This window comes from Berghia stephanieae, chromosome 4 (assembly GCF_034508935.2).
Source record: "Berghia stephanieae isolate SIO BIC M18660-M18661 chromosome 4, UCSD_Bste_1.3, whole genome shotgun sequence".
Classification (NCBI taxonomy): Eukaryota; Metazoa; Mollusca; class Gastropoda; order Nudibranchia; family Aeolidiidae; genus Berghia; species Berghia stephanieae.
Window position 1 is genome coordinate 66,794,010 of NC_088363.1, and position 22,406 is coordinate 66,816,415.

General features: G+C 35.5%; 1 protein-coding gene and 2 long non-coding RNA genes across 4 annotated transcripts in view; 2 read left to right on the forward strand and 1 right to left on the reverse strand.

Moving 5' to 3' along the window:
- The window catches only part of LOC144971066 (N-alpha-acetyltransferase 15, NatA auxiliary subunit-like), a 37,727-nt gene extending 31,997 nt beyond the window's left edge, over positions 1 to 5,730 (forward strand). The window contains exon 22 of the mRNA XM_078911409.1: positions 470 to 5,730. Within this exon, the coding sequence (XP_078767535.1) occupies positions 470 to 706 (237 nt within the window). The 3' untranslated portion in view covers positions 707 to 5,730. The remainder of the gene's footprint in view (positions 1 to 469) is intronic.
- A 109-nt stretch (positions 5,731 to 5,839) lies between these two features.
- LOC144971068 (uncharacterized) lies at positions 5,840 to 13,469 on the forward strand. Its single transcript, XR_013645063.1, has 4 exons — positions 5,840 to 6,244; positions 9,036 to 9,148; positions 10,448 to 10,509; positions 11,590 to 13,469. It is a non-coding gene; the product is annotated as an uncharacterized LOC144971068 (long non-coding RNA).
- Positions 13,470 to 17,878: 4,409 nt separating this feature from the next.
- On the reverse strand, positions 17,879 to 21,371 carry LOC144971069 (uncharacterized). 2 transcript variants are annotated; one of them, XR_013645065.1, is made up of 3 exons: positions 21,104 to 21,371; positions 19,911 to 20,090; positions 17,879 to 19,580 (listed from the first exon to the last, which is right to left on the reverse strand). It is a non-coding gene; the product is annotated as an uncharacterized LOC144971069 (long non-coding RNA). The 2 variants fall into 2 exon arrangements; XR_013645064.1 differs by lacking the exon at positions 21,104 to 21,371 and having other exon boundaries at positions 19,911 to 20,661.
- Positions 21,372 to 22,406: the final 1,035 nt, after the last annotated feature.

Genomic DNA, 22,406 nt, shown 5'->3' on the forward strand with positions numbered 1-22,406 from the left:
TGGATGTTTGTAACAAGACAGGCACCAAGCAAAATAAAGTCTATTCAGATTCGTTTATTGGCAAGTTTCTTTGTTTTTTTTTGTTTTTTTTTGGGAGGGGGAGGGGGGGTGGAAGAGGTAATATTGTCAAATTTAGAATCTTTCTCCTAGACCATTTGCCTGTACTTTGAATGTATGTGACCATTCTCAAGATACAGCTGGTGAGAAATGGGCATTTTTTAAAAAATTTATTTTATTTGATTTGATTTTTTTAAAAGTTCTGTAGGACATATTCTATGTTGAAAACCATCAAGAGTGACCTCTTTTTGTTTCGGCATGAGACTTTGGGAATCTCCCAAGTATGATCCACAAGTAATTTGTTAAGTAATCTTTGTTTTTCTTCCACTTTTTTTCTGCATTTGTTTGGGGGGAGGGGGGGGGGGGGGGGTCAATGTAAAATGAATTGTATTTATATTCTTTTTATTTTCAGAACTGCATCGAGGTTTTGGATTGCTTGGGTCGAGGTGACATCGGTAAATGTGAGCAGCAAGCCCGAGAATACCAGGAAAGATGCCATGAATTGTTTCCTCATGCCACTGCCTTCTCACTCCATTCAACACCCACAAATGGTGAGAGTCAACCAGGACAAATTTTAGTAAATGGCAACAAAGACAGTTGTTGTATAAGTACTGAAGAAGAAGAAGGCATCTGCCACCTTGCCTCATAACAAGAACTTTATGCAGTGTGTGATTGTGATGAAAGGTAGTAATGGTGTTTGAGAAATGTTATAGTAAAAATATCAGAATAGCTATGTTACAGACAATAATGTAATTGTTTTGTTGAAAGAAACCATTAATCATACACTAAAGAAAACCATGTGTCTACTGCTAGTGGTGAATTTGTCCCAATTTTTTCTGATTTATCTTTCTTTAAAACCTTTTATTCCTCATAAATTTGCTTTACCTTTCCTCCCTATCTGTAAGAGCCTCGTCGAAGCATATAACCTTATTTATTAACAAATTAGCTGTTTTGTTTTGTTTTTTTTCCCTTACGATGCAATGCATCCAAATTATTTATGCAGATATTTATGTTTGATCTAGTTAGTTTCTAGTCCTTCATATGGCTCCTTGTTTATTTACTGGAGTGACACCATATATTGGTTTTGCTAAGGCCTTGACTAGAATAATTTTCTGAAAGGGAAATAGTCAATTATATGTTTATGTTTTTGAGAGAGGTTTTTTAAAGTGTAATTCATTTTTTTCATATTTTTATGTTAGTTTTGTAACAATATGAAATACAACTCTTTTTGCGGTGATTCTATGTCTCAGAAAAAATGCTATTTAACTGTCCTTGAGATCTATTTCTGCTATGTTTGAACTAGTCTTCTCTTTCTTGCTCATTCTCTGACGCTAAACGTGAGATCTATAATCATTTTACTTTTAAAAATTTCTGGCACTTATATGACCAAATACTCCCAAAAATAAAATCAGAAACATAAACTTTTCTTTAAAAAGAAAGAATGTTCAATTGAAGATATTTTAAATTAAGTTGAAATTGAATTATTCTCATGGAAAGCCAATAGGAAAAACTGCTCACCAATTTGCATATGTAAGAAATAAGGCAATTCTTTCGACTTTTCATCAGAATGATTATTGTTTGATTTGTTGTTTTTATTTATTCCCCTAAAATTTACCTTTATTTAGTCCATAGTGGGCAGGAAAGCACTTACTCTGTCTTCTATCCCCCTATATCTGTTTTCCAACATGCTTTCTGTCCTTTGTCTTGGAATGAGATTACTTGGTTTTGTCCAGGCTGGACACCCTAACTACTAACTGGGAGGGAGACAGTCTAATGTATAGTTAGAGTTTTGAGAAATATTTTTTGTCTTGTAAATCATCCCTCTTGTTATGCACTGTATTATGTTTTGTTTACATGTTATGAAAAAAAAAAATGATTTGTAAACATTTGAGTGTATTCCTCTTAGTGGGGACCTGTGCTTGTGTCTGGGTGAGACTTTTAGGTGATCTCAAACTAAGTACTTAGATAGTGTGCTCTTGGAATCCTATTTGAACCAATTCCCCTTTGTCTTACCTTTTCTTGGGTATTTAATTGTAATTCTATAACTTTGTACGGTCCCATTTTTTTCCTTTTTACTGGCACTGATATGAGCTCAATATGTTTGCAAGCGCTGTAAAACCCTTAAAAACAAAACAAAAAAACAAACATTCAGTTAATGTGAAATAGTTCGAGGCTTTTTTATTGATTGCTACAATTTTATCACTTGTTGAAAGTCACATATTAGTTTGATTTTACACCTTTTTTTTTTGTAAGTCACTTTGAAAAATGAATTGATCTAGGTATTGGAATGGTTAATATACTATTTACACACTATTCCCAAATAATGTGCGGTGATTGTTCAAATGGAGGGGGGTAGAAGCCGAATTTTAACATCCTCTGGGATGTTTGTGTCAATTTTCACTCAAATATTAGAAATAATGTGATAACTGAATTTGATGGCACTCTTTTCCATATGACTAGGTGACTGGGCCACTAGAACTTAGAATTATTCACTTTTTTTTTTTCTCAAATGCAAGATGGGAAATAATTGTTTGCATGAATGTTTGATTTTCAAAAGGTTTGTTTCATTAGCCTTGTACTTTCCCTCTTTTAAAAAACAAAAATAGATTCCTATTGTCTTACAATTCAGTTGCAGTTTTATTGTCCCTAAAGTGCTGCTAAATGATTTATTTCATGGGGTGTTACAATCATTTATTTATTTTTTAGGATTACTGGGTACATTATAATTGTTTTAATTCATTGTTATTTAACATCTTGCAACATGTATTCCTCGTCTTCAATGATCTTTTATTATTCTAATTTCAATGTACAAGCATGATTTTTATTTTTTTTAAATTAGATCCGAATCTCCTTTCAGTGTTTAATTGAATTCATCTCCCAAAACTTAAAGATTGAAGAGAGATAGCAGGATAACTCAAATAGAATGAAAAGATCCTATTGTACAATTTGCTATATATCACAACTTACTTCATTTTTTCTCTTTTCTTGCTATTTCACTTATCTATCATTCTCACATTTTGTGTTTGTGTGCTGGAAGGGATAATCATTATCCAATCAAATTATCAACTTTTACTCCTTATTTCTTCTTATACACACTCACTTTATATATCTATCTATCCATCTATCTAAAGAACCACATGTGACAGGAAACTATTGACACAAAAACAAACAATAACCTTTCACATGTCAAGTTCTCTTTCCTTCTAACTTATACCCCTTTTATGATGGAAAAGAGATGGATGAAGGGGGAGGGGTAATGACCATTCATGAAAAGCACTGAGTTTCTTCACAGATTCCCCGTTACATGCATTCCTCTTTTCTGTCCTACAATCAACGATAAGGAGTACATGTTGTATTGGAGTTGATTATCAAATGACCTCATTTAAAAAGATTGGATGTAGGGTGAAGTGGCCGTTATTTTATCATATTCCATTTTTGGACATTATTTTATGATTTGTCCTTATGGTTTTAGTTTTAATTTTAAGTTATCGCCCCACTTATGGATGGGTCGTGTAAATCTTTATCACACAATTTATTTTGTGATGGCGTTAGAAATAAATCAATATTCATTAAAATCCAAAGCTCTGTATCATAGTGTACATTTGCATTTTTTTATACTTTTTACTCATTTCCCATGGTGTGTGCGTGTGTGTGTGGGTGTAAAAATTGTACATTTGATGAAACGTCGGAGTGTTGGTTTTGTGTATGTTGTGATAAACTGGACAATAATTGTTATAGGTTGCTGAAAATAGAATGGAGTTTAAAATGTGATGTAATCATGAAAGTTTGTTGTGGTAGAATGGAACCCTGAACTGAGTACCACTATCTTGTAAGAGGCCACCATACAGTATTACATGGTTAATGGGGGTTTTTATATCCCTTCTGTGTAGTTCTGTCATTGCCTGAAAAACTACTTGCTGAGGCCTGTAGGGAGTTTTGGATGTGGATTAAAATTCAAATATTCTGTTCTATTGAACTTAATTTTGATTAAATGGCAATTGTTTTGGATATCACTTGATAATTTTAGTGGATTTGAGTTGTGGTTGAGCAAGTTTAGCATTTATATAGCACTTAACATGTAGGACGAGGATGACGCTGACAAGGCAATATTACCAAAACACACTGTTAACGGCCAGGTACTCATTTTACACCTGAGTACAGTGAGATAATGCGGGTAAAGAGCCTTTTCCATGGACTTCTGAGAGTGGGACTCAAACCTTGGACCTATTGGTCCGAAATGTGGCATATCATGTGGGACTTTAGGATTTTTTCAGAAATTTTCAGCTGTTTTTGCTGTGTCAAACATTTTCGGCTAAGTGGTAATTCAGCTGAAAAATCAGTTATGTCTTGTGTCATTTTTTGACACCTCTGCTCAGCTGCATGATTTTTGGCGACACTCCCATGGCCATGACGTTAGTCTAGACACACTGGCGCCAAATGTGAAAAGTGGGCCTTGGATGAAAAGATGATCGAAAGGGAAGGGGATGGAGCAAATAGGTTTTAATATTTTTATACCTTTTAGCTTTGTACCCTTTACTTATTTTATTTTTTGTTTTTGTTTATTTGTTCTGAATTCATTACTTATTCTAATTTTTAAAAAAAAAGGTTTTCTTTTTTTTTTCCGTCATTTTTTTCTCAGCCAACCTTCCAACTTCATATGATGTTTATAGATATTACTTGGTAATTGAGAGATAATTTAACAGTAAGTTTTCACCCCATCTGCTTCTCCCCTAATTGCTTCTTTGATTTTAATACAATAACAGTAATATAGCCTTAGGTCATTATTGCCCCAACCGTTACTGGTACACATTAGTGAGACGTCGTATCAGACACTGGTCAAACATGCTTCACACCCCTTCCCCACACACGCTCATACTCAACACACACACATGCTAATACTTTAACTATAACTAATACATTTAAGGCCACATTGAGAACAATGGCAGTTCTCGTTTCTGTTCAATACAAACATAAGGCAAAATCCTTTTATCAACAAATGCGAAAGTTAAGGTCCATTTTGTTCGATATATCTTCGTGATCCCAGTACAATGAAAATAGAGGGATTAAATGGGGAATTTACATATATTCGAGATTTTCCTGCTGCACTGTAATTATAAACACAGTTTCACCAAAAACAATTCAAAATAGATGTATACAGAGGCTCTCGTCTTCAAATCAGTTGGTTGTTACGCAGAATGAACAAACTTCTTAGTAATAGGGTGCATTGTTATCCTTGCAACTCTTTGAAAATTTAGGGTGTAAATTAATATTTTGAAATGGAATGAACAAATTCAAATTTTGATCCATTCACCATTCATGTTTTTAATTTTTAAAAGGCCTCAAGTTCCCTACTGAAGTAGGTAATTGTTTATATTGTGTGTTTAGCAATCGATTTTGATGTTTGTCCATCTTCCTTCCGGCACTTAGCGTGAGCTAGGCCTAAAACTGCTGCAACTGGGATAATAAGGATTGTCTTACTCTGAAAGATTAATGTTATGTAATATTTGATGAGAGCCTAGATGTCTGATATTGTATGGCCTGATTGAATGTGAAAAAGAGTGCTGGTTGATAAGAAATTCAATATTATGAACGAAGTTTGCCTAACAAATAATTTTTGTTGCCTTTTTGTATGTCATGAATAAAATAAATTTTAATAAATGAAATTTTAAAAAAGATTGCAACCGATGATTCTCTTTCTTTCTTTTTTTTTTTTTTGTCTAGTGAAAAGGCAGAATGCATGCAGCAATAGGACAAATATTACTTGTGCTGCCATGTTGTCTTGTGTATGACACTCACTTAGATCGGAAAGTCCTGAGTTTGAGCCTCACTTTGCCATAGTTTAGATTTTGGAAACGAAGTGGTTATTTGTACTACCACTACAAATAGCGAAAACTACCGCTTTTCACTATTTGTACTCCCAGAACTCTTATGTGTTTAAAGTTGCAAACCACCGCTCCTTTACCTCTTTGTAGCTACCTACTCCCAGCACTCTTATGCGTTTAAAGTTGCATTTGTGAGCTTTCAAGGACCAGCCGACCAGCCTCCACTTTTCGCGGTCTTTCTTTGAGAAATGTGAAGCAAAAAAAAATGGCCCTCTCGGTAAACGAGACATTCTCATCTTTTCTCCAATTTGAAAACATTCGAAAATGAGAATAATGTACTTTTTATTAAAAAGTCAACAAAGAAGGTAAGTAAACTAGATACGACAATTTTTTTCCTTAATTAAGTGGCAACTCATTTCTCGTCATTCTCACTCTAACTCTATCAACTAAGAAGAGTACACCACCTCAAACATTTGTCAGTTCATATCTTTGCTTTTATGAGGTCTATTTTCATTTTGAAAAGTTCAAAGTGAACAACTAAATGACGCCGATTCAGTGGTGTATTTGGTCTATCTTCATGTGAATAAATATTTTATTATTGACTTTTCCAAAATTCCAATAGGTCATTCATTTGTATGATACTCTATGTCGTGATCTATTTTTCCTTGATTTCAGCTGTCTCAGCTCTAAACTATACTTTTCTTTCTCAATAAATAATTCATTTTCTGTTTGCAATGTATTACAGAGATGTTGATTTACCACATGTAAAAATTTCAAAGTTGTATCTGAAGCTGTTTCTGAATTATACGTGATTATCCATTGGGATGCTGTGCTTTGGTCACATTTTTTCCTATTTAAGCTAGAATAGAGATTTTCCACCACATAAACGGTCATAACTTTTTAACCAGTTGAGACAGAGCGATAATTTTTCACTCTAATTAATGTTTCACTCCCCTTTATTTTTCTACGCTAAATTAATACCCATAGCCACTATTTTGAAAAATTCTTGCAAGTGCCTACTAAGAGGGTTGAACTTGAACCTGAACATGCTCCTTCTTCTTCTTCTTCTTCTACTAATAACTACAACTAGATAGGTACTACGCCTCTCCTGAATGATAGGAACCGTTTAAGAAACTAAATTACGGGTTCCACCGGCGCAGCTCTCTAGACTTCCAGTCCCACAGTGCCCAGTATGGGCGGGAGACCTTACCCCCGATGTTCCTCGAGCCTCGAGGTAGTTTCACTTTATAGTTGTTTTAGCTTTTGAACTGTGGATCTTTTGTCAAACGTTTTATTTTAATTTTTCAAATTTAGTAGCATTTAAAGGTCTGCGTTAGGTATCGCTCTGCTGTACTGTAATTGTAAGAGCGTAAGAATAACATGGTAAAAGTACTGTAAAAGTATGCTGATGAAAATGATATTGACAATGAAATTATAATAAAAAGAAGAACAATAGAACTTATAAACAAATCAATAAAGAAGCTTTAAAAAAAATGAAATTTAAAAGAAGAAAAAACTGCCTCAAGAAGTGAAAAAAATTGTCCCTGTTGTTGAGATGTGAAGTGGACATAATCGTGTCTGTTAAGAATTAGAAGAAATGAAAGATGCCACTTTTTATTTTAAATGTAGATTGCACATTAGCAGAACACTAAAAAAAAAAAGTAAAGAAAGAAAATCCAATGTGGCAACTTGGTTGCTAGTGAAAAAAGTAAAATTACTCCGCTCAGCATTGCTGCTGGTGTGATGTCTAGTGTTAGTTAGGTGTCACTATATTAGAGTGATATCTTGTTACTTCATATTTTCATTTTAAAACCTGTAGAACAACTTGATTGATTTGTAAATTTCCTTATATGACCATTGTTTTAATTTTCCGCAGCCATTATAATTCAATTTGAAATATTGAAAGGTACTGGAGAGGAGTCTTAGCGGGGTTTTTTTTTGTCTGTTAGTTTTAGTTATAGGTCATAGTGCAGGTCCAAGTGTTGGAAATGTACAAGGTTTTATTTTTTATTTTAAGGTTAGTTGAAGGAATACTTTCCTTAGCTCAAGGAACGTGCAGAAGACCTCCCCTATTTACTACTTACTACTACTACCCAAGTACTAGTGCTAGACTACTTCTTCCGCCACCTCACTCCTAAACGGACTGACACCACAGGCAACTGATATTATTCTCTCTCTCTCTCTCTCTCTGAGTGTGTATCTGTCTGTCTATTTCTGCCCATCTCCCCTCTTTTTACTAATTAGTTTGTAGGTGTTTGGCAAATTCTCAAGAACAGCCAAGATATATGCGGCTGTGTGGCACTCACTTCCGGATTGGAAGGTCCTGGGGTCGAGCCTCGTCAAGGACTCACATTCTCTCACTGTACTCATGTGTATGATTTCCTATCCGCTAAGAGCGTTGTCTGTCAGATGAAAAACATCGCCTAACGTTCTACTTGTTACGTGTTGCTGCTAGTCATGGATCCTTAGTAAAGTGCTTTGAGCATGTTTGGTGGATATTGCGGCTTATGAAAGCTCAATTCTTTTTTTAATATTTATATATATATATATATAAAAAAGATGCAGGATGATGACGGGCATGCGCTACTTTATGATGTAGTATAAACCATTCCTAATATATGATTTTGCTAAATAGGCCTACACTCAAATTTTACGAGTGTATCTGGTGGCAAATATTAGACACTCGTTGCCACTGTGATTTTGATGAAACTTGGCTTATACACAGATACATGAATTTTCCTAATACGGCTTCAAACATGCGATCTGAACTTCAATTTATAATGAAGTAATTTTTAGACAGCTTGATTGAATGTGACAAGATCCTTTTACTTAATACAATTCAATTTAGTGTGGTCTGTAGTTATTTGCCTAATATTAGAATGCACAGAATTTGAATTTTTATTGACTTTAAATATTGAAAACAACATGCCTTTGGCTTTCCATTTGTGCCATTCCATTCAGCTTTTGACCTAGTCCCTGATTTGAGTACCACGTCACAAATTTAAGTTCTTCGAGAAAACTCTCGACTTACTTTCTTATTCTTCTAACGTACTGAACTGCAACACCTTTGTCTCAGTTGGAGAAAATATTGCAATTTTTAAACTTAATATTTAGGTATTTATGTTATGATCTTTTATATTATTCCGTGTTTTTCAGCTTCCATCATATCACCCTGAGGAAAGTTGGCTAATTTATGACTTTTGTGTCTATGAATGCAAGCAGGGCAAAAAGCAATTGACTTCAAGCAAAGGAGTTCGCCCTAACCAGAGGTAGGAGGTTGTTTTTGGACGGGGGCAGGAGGTGTTTTTTTACTTTTACATATTTTTAAAAAAATGAAAATATTATATGCACAAGGTTATAATATTTCAGAATAACTCGGAAGTAAATTATCACCATCAGCTTTTCTATCTTGATTGCCAAGACAATTTTAATAAAGCAATCAAACTGATTCTGAATTTTAAAACATCCAGAGGAAGAGGCAATGTGTGCCTATCTTCAGTGGGCGGGCTGCACGATGTAATGCAGCAAGACAATAGTTCAACTATTACCAGAACAGTTTTAAAAAGTGAAAGACTTGATTTGTTCAAAAAATCTGATTGCGCTGGATTAGTATTATTATTGAATGTCTTATTAAGATTTATTTTCAATTGCTCTATAATCTGCATGTTGAAATCCTTCACAATTGAGTTATGCAAGTGACAACGCTATTAATATTTTATCATACTATGTTGTGGATAATTTTATTATTTTGTAATAAAAAGTTTTTCTTACCATGCAGGACTCTGAAATTAATACTGGCTTCTGAGGGTTACAGGGACTAATCACCCATGCGATAAATTGGTAAGACTCATTCATTTTATACTTATTTTCCATCGACATTTTGTCCCTACAGTTTTTTCGCTGCCGAAAATTTTACACTTGACAGCAATTAATCGCAAATTCTATTTTAGTCGCAATTAGACTCAATTTTTTTTATAAATATGTATTATTTTTTCTTTTCTTGTTACTTTATATTTTCAGTACTTAATTGTCCCTCCCCCCTCCCACTATTGAGTGTAATATATAGTTCCATGTTGCTCCCTGTCTTTGTTATGGATTAAGATTGCTCATTTTTTTCCTGGTTCTTGCGGGGGTCTTTAGTTGGGATGCAGACAGTCAAATACAGTACCTTTCTTCTTGAGATGATTTTTTTATACTGTAAATCATCTCTCTGTTATGTACTGTTATAGTTATAGGTTTTGAATATTATTGCATTATGTAAATGTTTTAGCAGGATCCTTTGCTTGTGTCTCGGTGAGACTTTGAGGTAATGTCAAAATTGGTACATCTTTGAGGTGCTCGTGAAATCTACTGTTCCCTATTGAATCAGTCACCATATCATCATCCTTTTTATATTGTTGTAAGCGCTATTAAGTCCTGTAAGACATTTATTTTCAATTGCTCTATAATCTGCATGTTGAAATCCTTCACAATTGAGTTATGCAAGTGACAACGCTATTAATATTTTATCATACTATGTTGTGGATAATTTTATTATTTTGTAATAAAAAGTTTTTCTTACCATGCAGGACTCTGAAATTAATACTGGCTTCTGAGGGTTACAGGGGCTAATCACCCATGCGATAAATTGGTAAGACTCATTCATTTTATACTTATTTTCCATCGACATTTTGTCCCTACAGTTTTTCGCTGCCGAAAATTTTACACTTGACAGCAATTAATCGCAAATTCTATTTTAGTCGCAATTAGACTCAATTTTTTTTATAAATATGTATTATTTTTTCTTTTCTTGTTACTTTATATTTTCAGTACTTAATTGTCCCTCCCCCCTCCCACTATTGAGTGTAATATATAGTTCCATGTTGCTCCCTGTCTTTGTTATGGATTAAGATTGCTCATTTTTTTCCTGGTTCTTGCGGGGGTCTTTAGTTGGGATGCAGACAGTCAAATACAGTACCTTTCTTCTTGAGATGATTTTTTATACTGTAAATCATCTCTCTGTTATGTACTGTTATAGTTATAGGTTTTGAATATTATTGCATTATGTAAATGTTTTAGCAGGATCCTTTGCTTGTGTCTCGGTGAGACTTTGAGGTAATGTCAAAATTGGTACATCTTTGAGGTGCTCGTGAAATCTACTGTTCCCTATTGAATCAGTCACCATATCATCATCCTTTTTATATTGTTGTAAGCGCTATTAAGTCCTGTAAGACAATATAAGCAGATCTAGGTGGTGGTATTTTTTTTTGGTCTTTATTTTTTTGTCTTTGTTTATTTTTTGTTCCAGATAAGGAATTTTAAGATTTGATGGTTGTCCATAGACTTTTTAAAATAAAATTTGAGTTTGACAATGAGTCCGGTGCAGTTATAAGTGCTTGATTTCTGAGGACTAATTATAAATGGTGACCACTCTATTGCGTTTTTGTATGCCATGAAAATGTTACAAAGACAATGAAGCGACATTTTTTGGGAATTCTGCAGTCATTCATTTAACCCTTGAATTTGATGAGCGCCTGTTGCATTTTAGTTCATTCAAGTATTTTAGAGTGACAAACACAACTCGTGCATTATGGGTTTATATGCAGATTTTTGTCTTTAAATTGTCAATAAAAAATAAAATGCTTTTTTTTGTTTTGTTAGCTGGCAGGTCTGAATTGAATGCTATTGCATACAATTTTGTACTTTTAATCTTTTTTCTTTTTACATTTAGCCATCCTCACTTTATCCGGAGAATCGCCTGCCCCTCGTGAATGAGACAGTGAAGGCTATGGCTAAAACAAAGGTGTCCACAACCCAACTTAGGCAATACATTCAATCAAGCCAAGGATAAAATGTATTGCCTAAAGATGTCGAAGATTTGCAGCGGAGATTGTTCAAGACTGATATTGACAGGACGGACGGTGAGACGGTACAGGAATTACTGAGAGAGATAGAGGAGGAAGGAGGTGTAACAAAGTTCAGTGTGAATGAGGATGGTGGTTTTGAGTATTTGTTTTAAGTAACGGGAAGAATGAGGCGTGATTTGAGTGTTTTTTGTGATGTGTTTGTTATGGATGTAACATACAAAGTAAATCGATATTTGTATCCACTTGTGAATATTATGTGGATAGATGATGAGGGTCATGGCGGGCGAAAGACTGGAAATCCATGACCAACCTGAAACTGACATTGTACCAGTATGACGTGTGACAAATACACAGGAAGGACTGTATCGAATTGTATCTTCAGTGACAAACAGGATCAATAGCTTGTTTCAAGTTATGGTAGAACATCAGTTTCTGCAAAGAATCTCCCAGTTGGAACAATTTTTGACTCTTGTCTCTGAAGATAAAGACTTTGACATTGTCGACATGACTGACTTAATACAGACAAATCCCCATTCTAACCCTCTTTCTGACTTTTCAGAGACACCAGACATTGTAAATGCACGTACTGACCAGAGACCACAGACATTATAAATACACACTCTGCCCAGACAGAGACCACAGAAGTTATGGACACACAGACTGACCAGACAGAGACCGCAGACGTTATGGACACACAAACTGACCAGACAGAGAGACCACAGACGTTATGGACGCACAGACTGACCAGACAGGGACTCCAGATAACAGAGACATGCGACCATAAAGATGCCCTTGACACAACAGAGACAGTTAGACTGCGAAATTTTTCAAATGTGACTCTACACAGGAAATTTCATACAGAATTCCCTTAATACCTTTACTCATTGTCCATTCGTAAAATTTATTTTCATGTAATAAACCACCAAAAAAGTAAATTTTTAACGTGGGTGGGGGCTGTCACGTTACTGTAGAACGAGCTTAAGTCTCAATGGGATATTAGCTTTAGGCAACCACAAGTTGGTATTTTTCAAACCTGTTGCTATGCTATCTTGTAATGACAACGTCTCTCAGTCGCCAAGCGTCACTAGCTATCCTTCACATAATGCAGGGTTGATTGTGTGAAGTACGTTTGGGGCCGGAAGATAGCAAGGCATAGTGCAGGCTACTGTACTGTGTCAGTCCGTGAACGGGTGACCAATTCATAGTACAGAGAAGGCAAATCTGTTCCTATATGTCCCAATAAAAATATAACACAGAGAAGGCCGAAACTGTGTTATACAGGTCGGTACAGAATAAAACAAATATAACACAGGAGACCAAACACTGTGTTGTAGAATATCAAAATTTCAAAGGTGGTCGGTCAGTGACGAAATAAAAAGGGACATTATGTCGTAATATCACATCCCAATAAAAGAGGGGTGATAGTAAAAAGGTGCCCGTTAACAATTGAGTCGGTCAAGTCTCTATCCAGATTCAAAAGGATAGTGCAAAGTCCTGTATGTAAAACAAATTTGAGAAGCATGGTTGTTCTCAATACTTGTTGGGTCGTGATCGGTATAGAGTGAAGTAGTGTTCATGATACACATCAGAGCAATGCTGTGTCAAGATTACAGAGGAGCAAGAAGACAAGATTTGTTTGTGTGTCTTTATATGTTACGGAATAGGTACATTTTGGTTGTCAAAACTTTCATTTTTATTTTGACATTTTCTTGATCTTTTAAAATAAAATTATAATTTAATTTAATCAACAGACTTGTTTAATAATTTAAAGATATACTTTTGTGGGGACCTTTTGTAAAATCATTAGTCCGATTGTAGTTGTAAATCTCTTTATATTCTAATGTCATAAAATCAGTGACACCACTGAATTCCTACCAGCGCTTTTACTCACTGAGTCCCTACCACCAGCGCTATTACTCACCCAGTCCCTACCACCTGGGCGGGGTTCCTGACCTCCCATAGTGGGCAGGGGGGTTCATACTGTGTCTTCTATCCCCTTATATCTGTTTTCCAACATGCTTTCTGTCTTTGTCTTGGAATGAGATTACTTGGTTTTGTCCTGGTCCTGGCTGAGAGGGAAGCAGTCGAATGTATAGTTAGTTTTGGGAGATGATATTTTTTTCATTGGAAATCATCTCTCTGTTATGTACTGTATTATGTTTTATTTACATATTATATTTGATTTGTTAACATTTGAGTGTATTCCTCTTAGTAGGTACCGCAAAGTCACGCAATGAATCGGTTGAAAATCTATCGTAAGCCCGTCGAAGTGTAGTAAGTTGGGCTTTTTCAACAAATCGTTGTTATAAAGATATTAATAAAAGAAAAAGAAAATTTATATCTGTATAAACTTCAAAGTTCACTCTTTAATAATTTGTAAATGTTGTTTTGTTACGCTGTATTGTTTTTCGGCAATTACTAGAATGAACAGCTTAATTTTCTAACTTTTTCGTTACGATATCGGCGGGTGAACCACGCACCGGATTGCAGTGGTTGTAAACAAACGGGTCGCGCTTTAGCTGTGTGTGTCGTAGAGACTTACGGTTTTCACCACTGAAAAGAGCGGGAATTAAGCTTTACAAACATGTAACACAAGCTAAGGTTTATATCCGCGAAGCCGTCGAAATATCGTTGTGAAAGCGAAAGCTCTAATTTTTCACCCGACGCCGAATATAAGCCTTGGCTTGTGTTACACTATCAGAAAGACAAATTTTTCATCAACAAAAACATATTTATTAAAAGTTAAAAGCAAAATCACAGCGACAGCGATTTGAACGCAACGACACCCTATATTATACCGTTCTCCTGACTTCTGAACTATGGCTGCCATTCCAATCGTTGAACTCGATGCAGATCTACCGGCTGGTCGTGACCTGCGGTCCGACTCAACGGACTGTGAAAAAAAGACTCTCAAAAAGGATACTGACCCAATGTCTGTGCTAAGTAAGTGTTTTGTTAATAAAATTAAATGCAGTTTAATTACCAAGATTAATTATATCAAATATTACGTTCCATTTTCCTTTTTTGCCAGTGGGAGTAAGCACAGCTATGGAACAGCCTAACTTTGTTGTCCTCGATTCGCTACTTTACGCTGTTCTCGATAGGTTATTAGGCCTTGGTTGACCTAACCAACTTTTTTTATTAGAGTAAGGTATCGTTTTAAAACTGAAAAATGACAATCTTTCTTATTTTATCACCTTAGTAACGTTATTATCCTTTCAACCGGGTATGCCTAGTCAAGTCAACGAAATCGACAGGCGACTTCCGGTTTGTTGTCAACGAATTGTTTTGCTTCGATACAGATGGGATTCTTTCAATTTATTTATAAACATTTCATACCATAAGTCACCTTGAATATTTTTTCATAGGTATTTTGCTTCTTATTACAGGAGATACTGGATATGATGCTCTAGCGGTCACATACTACACAGGGACAAAAACATACCAGCTAACCAAGCCATGTCGGGATACTTCCAAAAACACGGGAACCTTTTCAGAGGAAGACCGATCACAACACTCCCTGTGATCCTAAACAAAAACCTCACAACACTTGGACAAAGCATTAGTCTCATAACGGCAGGGGACCTTGAAAATCTGAGAACCCTAGCAGAGGACCGGCAATATTGGAGACACCTCACACAGGAAATACTGGAAACAGCCAAGGCGACCCGATCTTTCGGTCGAGACGCGAAAGGCATCTAAGTCAAGTCAAGTCATTATATGAGCTTTATTTGTAATTGAGCTTGGTATTTGATATCAGAGCATCGTATTGTATATGCAAGCAAAGTTTCATTCCGTTCCATGAACTGAGAAGATTTTTACGCTGTGTTATTAGATGCTCGTGATTCATCTGTGGCGTGTTCGCGTTAATTTTACTTTTACCCTCAAAATGTAAAATTTTATCCCAATATGTGTTTTTATGTACTTGTAAGCATCAGATTTGAATTCAGTGCATGAAAATACATAGACATAGCAAGTTTCAAGGTATTCTGAGCATTGGTTTCAAAGTTATGGTCAATTATTCGATATTTGTCGTATTTTTGTGGACATTCTGCGAAATGGAGCTTTTCGCCAACTTCGCCACTGCATTTCAATACTTTTTTATTAAACAATCACAGTAAAAAAAAATAAGATCAAATTTCAGTACACATTGAACAAGTCCGAGAAGTTTCACCAGTTTACGAGTGAATTTCATTGCACAGTAGCATTGCGAACTTCCAGTATTTGATAGGAGATGCTGATTTCTCGTAAAAAATGACTAAGTCCGAACTAATTTCTCTCGAATTGACATGGGTATAAAATTTTTACCTTTCACTGTATACCTTTGAAATTATGTATATGGATAGAAAAAGTTGTATAGAATAAGAATATGTTTACAGTTATTAGTTCATTCCCATATATTTTTTGCAATCTTGTTGTGAACATTGTCTTTTATGCTGTTTGAAAATTGTCGCTTATTGTTGGAGTCCAAAAATAAATTTAAAAATTCATAACTTTTAAAATTTTTGTCCGATTTTGATGATTTAAAGACTGAAGTTCTAGTTTTGCTGTATTCTATCTGACTGTGTAACGCAAAAAGAGCTATACTGCATTTGAAAAATCACTTTGTGGTACCTACTCTTAGTCGGGACCTGTGCTTGTGTCTGGATGAGACTTTTAGATGATCTTAAACTAAGTACTTTGATGGTGTGCTCTTGGTATATACATCTGTTTCCCATTTGAACAAATTCCCCTTTGTCTTACCTTTTCTTGGGTGCTTTAATTGAATTCTATAACTTTTTACTATCCCATTTCTTCCTTTTTACTGGCGCTGATATGACCTTGATGTGTTGCAAGCGCCGTAAAACCCTCAAAAACAAAACAAACAACAGTCCCTACCAGCAGCGCTTTTACTCATTGAGTCATAGAGCTTTTACTCACCGAGTCCCTACCACCAGCGCTTTTACTCACTGAGTCATAGAGCTTTTACTCACCGAGTCCCTACCACCAGTGCTATAACTCACCGAGTCCCTACCACCAGCGCTTTTACTCACCGAGTCCCTACCACCAGCGCTTTTACTCGAGTCATAGAGCTTTTACTCACCGAGTCCCTACCACAGCGCTATAACTCACCAAGTCCCTACCACCAGCGCTTTTACTCATTGAGTCATAGAGCTTTTACTCACCGAGTCCCTACCACCAGCGCTATAACTCACCGAGTCCCTACCCAACGCTTTTACTCTTCGAGTCCCTACCACCAGCGCTATAACTCACCGAGTCCCTACCCAGCGCTTTTACTCTTCGAGTCCCTACCACCAGCGCTTTTACTCACCGAGTCCTTACCACCAGCGCTATAACTCACCGAGTCCTTACCACCAGCGCTATAACTCACCGTGTCCCTACCACCAGCGCTTTTACTCACTGAGTCATAGAGCTTTTACTCACTGAGTCCCTACGACCAGCGCTATTACTCACTGAGCCCTTCCACCAGCGCTTTTACTCACGAGTCCCTACCACCAGCGCTATTACAGAGTCATAGAGCTTTTACTCACTGAGCACCTACGACCAGCGTTATTACTCACCGAGTCCCTACCACCAGCGCTATTACTCAGCGAGTCATAGAGCTTTTACTCATCGAGTCCCTACGACCAGCGCTTTTACTCACTGAGTCCCTACCACCAGCGCTTTTACTCGTTGAATCCCTATCACCAGCACTTTTACTCGCCGAGTCCCTACCACATGGCTATTACTGAGTCCCTAAAACCAGCGCTAATACTATTAGCCACCAAATCCCTACCACCAGGGGGGACAATATAAGCTCAAATTAGACCCCAAAAATTCTTACAGTGATGCAGAAAAAAACAACGAACAGATCTCTTTCAAATTTACACAAAATGTTTCTTACAACAAGATGGATAGGTTTAGCAATAGTCTTGAAAATAAATTTTTCAGAATTGTTTTTCGATTTCTTAGTGAAAATTTGGTGTGACTGACATGACAGGAAACAAAAATTGATTTAAAAATTCATAAAACTGCTAAATTTTTGTTTAGCCCAAAACCCAACCATCATGATGCAAAACACATCATAAGAAAAATTCTGACCAAATTTGAAGACAATCTGATGGGAAACAATCCAGATGTGAATGTTAGAAAATCAGAGAATGACGCACAATGAAATTTTGAGAAAATGAAAAATTTGTCTTTAATTTGATAATAAAGCTAATTATGCAGACAAAGGCCAACATTCATCAAGTATAACCAATATGGAACAAGAAAACAGTAATATTTTATAAATTGATCAAATTCTGAAAAAAATTATAAACGATTCGCTAACCCATACCTCTAAGAAAAAAAATTGCGAATTAATTTAATATCTGCTGTTATTCACCAAAAAATTACTTTAGTGGTCAAATATGCTTTATAGTTCTAAAATTCTTTAATTATATCTCATGAACGAATAATGTAATGTATAATTTGATGCTAAACACCAAAAATAACTGAATTTAAAAAAAAAAACTTTTTTAAGGGGCAACTAAGCTAAAATTAGACGTAAAACCCTAAAATTTTTAACATAGATGCACCAAAAACTAGCATATAAATTTCTTTCAAATTTAAACACAATGTTTCTTTCATAAATAGCTATATCATGAAAACTCTTGGAATAATTTTTTAGAATTTTTATTTGATTTCAACTGAAAATTTAGCGCGGATCGACAGGAACAAATGAATTTTAAAATTTATAAAATTGCTAAATTTTAATTTACCCCAAACACTTACATCATGATGTTTTTTTTTTGTTTGTTTGTTGCTTTAGGTCTCTTCCAACACAATTGAGGTTATATGAGAGACCGCTGAAACAAAAAACAAGCAATCTAACAAAAATAGTACAAATGTCAATCAAAATCATAACCTAAAGATATCATAAGCTAAATTATAAATAACCAAGAACAAACAGGCAGAGGATTTACAGGAAAAAAAATATCCCCTGTCAAAAATACAATCACAAACCAAAGAAGCAGGATAGGCTAGTAAAGAGAAGAAGAAACGACATCACTATCGGATCGTACACCCATGCGAACATCATAGGTATATGATTCAAGGGTGATGCTCCCATCCAACCACCTGCACATCATGATGTAAAACACATCATAGAGAAAAGATTCTGAATAAATTTGAAGATAATTTAAAGGAAAATGATTGAGGTAGGATTGCTAGAAAATCAGACAAATGCCATAAAACAGACATTTGAGAAAGCGCAAGCTTTTTCTATAATTTGACATAAAGTTAAAAGGCTGATTTTGCAGACAACTAAAAGAAATGATCCATCAAACTTTCAAAATATGACCGTAATAGGACAAGAAAACGAAAATTTTGTAGATTGATCTAAGTCTAAAAAAATTATAATCGGTTCACTAACCCATACCCCTTAGATAAAAAAAAATGCTGTAAAATTGATTTTTTTACGCCCAGAGATAAAATAATTTTGTGGTCAAATATGATGTCATACCTTATGAATTCATCATTATAATCACAAAACCTAATTATTTACTGTATACAATAGGTTATACAGATGATTTCTAGATATATTAAATGATTTTTCAAAATATGATATGGCACGCTATCCTCATTTTTCATTTTTTTTATTCTACTTGAGAAACAAGTCGTATAAAATTAGATGTCTAGTCAAGTTGAACTGCAAAATCAATTCTATTTTAGACAATAAAACAGTTAAATAGTGCACTAGCTCTGAATAAAAAGCAATTTGCTTTCCCAAACCCTTGGAATAAAAATCTCTTTCGCCTCAATACAGAAAAAGTCAACACTACTTGTTTGCCACCACTTTTTTTGTAGTTCCACAAAGAGGGTTGATCCTGCTCTGGATGGAAAAATTGAAATAAAAAAGAGACACATTTCATTAGCAATTTTTGAAAATGGCATTATTGTCATAAAATGCATTTGTCAAAGACATAGCAATTTTTAAAAAATGATCATTATTCACACCAACACACTTGAAATTTCATTGGTTTTACATCCATAGAACAAAACTCTTGGCAACAAACTATAGTCTGTCGTTAAGTTAATACATTCAGTAGTAATTCAATTCAAATGATGCTTTGCCATTTTCATTTAGAAAAATGAGCATTTATTTTATTGATCACCAATAAAAAATGTAAAGGCGCAATGGAGATTTGAAAACATTACTAACCATTGTCAAAAAGTGCATGCAGACACTCTGGTCTGCTGGCCCAGATGATGGTTTGCTGATTGATGAGTTTTGCCACAGGCAAAGGTTTGCCTCAACACACCTTGCCAGAATAGCCCTTGAGCCAGCATCTTTATGGATTGTCAGGACACCAGTAACGTCAACAGTGTTCTTTCATGTTAGCTGTCGATGAAAACAAAAAATTAAATTTAATTCACTACAGCAAAATAGGCACATACATGCCAATGCTAAAGTTTATAACAGCAACACTTCGCATGTTGAACGGGACATAACGTCTGTTAGGCGATATTACAATTTCTTCGGACAGAGACAACGCAGTTAACGGCCAAGTACACATTTTACCAACTGAGTCCGGTGAGAGAAAGTGAGCAAAGTACCTTTTCCAAGGGCTCAACTATGCGCCGAGCGAGGCTCGAGCCCAGGACCTTCCGGTCCAAAAGCGAGTGTCATACCACTACGACATAGCCGTACGTAATTTTTTTAAATATAATAAAAATAATCACACTAATATAATTATCTCACATTGTCATCATCATAGGCATTTCAAAACTACTAATAATACTACCAATACAGATATCTTATCATTATAAAATATTACTCTCTCTCTCTCTCTCTCTCTCTCTCTCTCTCTCTCTCTCTCTCTCTCTCTCTCTCTCTCTCTCTCTCTCTCTCTCTCTCTCTCTCTCCATGAACATAACATACAAAACCCAATTTTCCGATATAAAAAAACAGCCCCCCCCCCCCCCCCCAAAAAAAAGTTTTGAAAAAGTATGGACGATGCAAGCTGTGTCGGCCATAATAAAGATAATAACAATAACTGAATGAAAAGTATTTTTTTAAAGGACCCTGAGCCTGGAATGTCGTGAGTACTCGAAACCTCTTGATCTTGATAAAATTAGCAACCTTTTGACTGGGGATCGAACATTGAAATACCTGGTTTTAATCGCCTGACATGGAAGGCTGATTTAAAATATTTGGGGGGGGGGGGGATTAGTATTTTAATTTTTTTTAAGCCCTGTCATTGTTATTTTTCACAAAATAAAGTAATAAAGTTAAAATTCGCGGTAGCGACAAATGTGTCGTCAGCTGATGCACAATCAACAAACACACAACCCCAAAGCATGTTTAGTTATAAAAATAAGAAATGAATTAAAATGTGCATTTCGTATGCTTACCTTGTAAACTGAGTATTCTGTGACTTGAAAAGAGTGAAGAATTACCAAAGTACGTCAAAATCAACTTGTAATAATAGATGTGATGAGATGAAGTGGTCACTTTTTGACTTCCAGATAATTCATTGTATATTGCAGTTCTATCCGTATAAAATGTTATATTTTTAGTAATTACGCAAATTCTATTTTTAGTAAGAGTACAAATAAGCTCTGGCGTTATTTGCAGTGGTAGTACAAATAAGCGTAGCCTTTTGGAAAAGGCTCTTTACTCACATTCTCTCACCGCATCGGGTTTAAAATGAGTACCTGGCTGTTAATGTTAACAAAAATTGTAATATCACCTAACAGGCGTCATGTCTCATTCTACATGTTACGTGTTGCTGTTGGTCACAGACCCTCTGTAAAGTGCTTTGAGTACTTTGAGCATGTTTAGTGGATGTTGCACTTTATAAAAGTTCAAGTTTTAAGCTTTTACTTTCATTAAAAGCCAGTAAAATTGAAAATTACTAAGCCAAGTGAGTGAAAAAAAAGAATTTTTCATGAGGTCCGGTCTGGAGCAAAAAATTCCGGGTTACGGACAACTTCCGATGAGGCCAAATTGTTCCAAGGGTACCCCCTCCCCTCACTGGGTGGGGTTCCTGACCTCCCATAGTGGGCAGGGAGGTACATACTGTATCTTCTATCCTTCTACATCTGTTTTCCAACATGCTTTCTGTCTTTGTCTTGGTATAAGATTACTTGGTTTTGTCCTGGCCCTGGCTGGGAGGGAAGCAGTCAAATGTATAGTCCTGGGTGGGGTTCCTGACCTCCCATAGTGGGCAGGGGGGTACATCCTGCGTCTTCTATCCCCTTATATCTGTTTTCCAACATGCTTTCTGTCTTTGTCTTGGAATGAGATTACTTGGTTTTGTCCTGGTCCTGGCCAGATGCCCTGGCTGAGAGGGAAACAGTTGAATGTATAGTTAGTTTTCGGAGATGATATTTTTTTCATTGTAAATCATCTCTCTGTTATGCACTGTATTATGCTTTCTTTATATTATATATGATTTGTAAAACATTTGAGAGTGTTCCTCTCAGCGGGGACCTGTGCTTATGTCTGGATGAGACATTTAGCGATCTAAAACTAAGTACACAGATAGTGTGCTCTTGGAATCTACATCTCTATCCTATTTGAACCGATTCTCCTTTGTCTGCCTCATTCTTGAATGCTTTAATTGTAATTCTAGAACTTTTTACTATCCCATTTTCTTCATTGTTACTGGCGCTGATATGACCTAAATATGTTGCAAGCGAAATAAAACCCTAA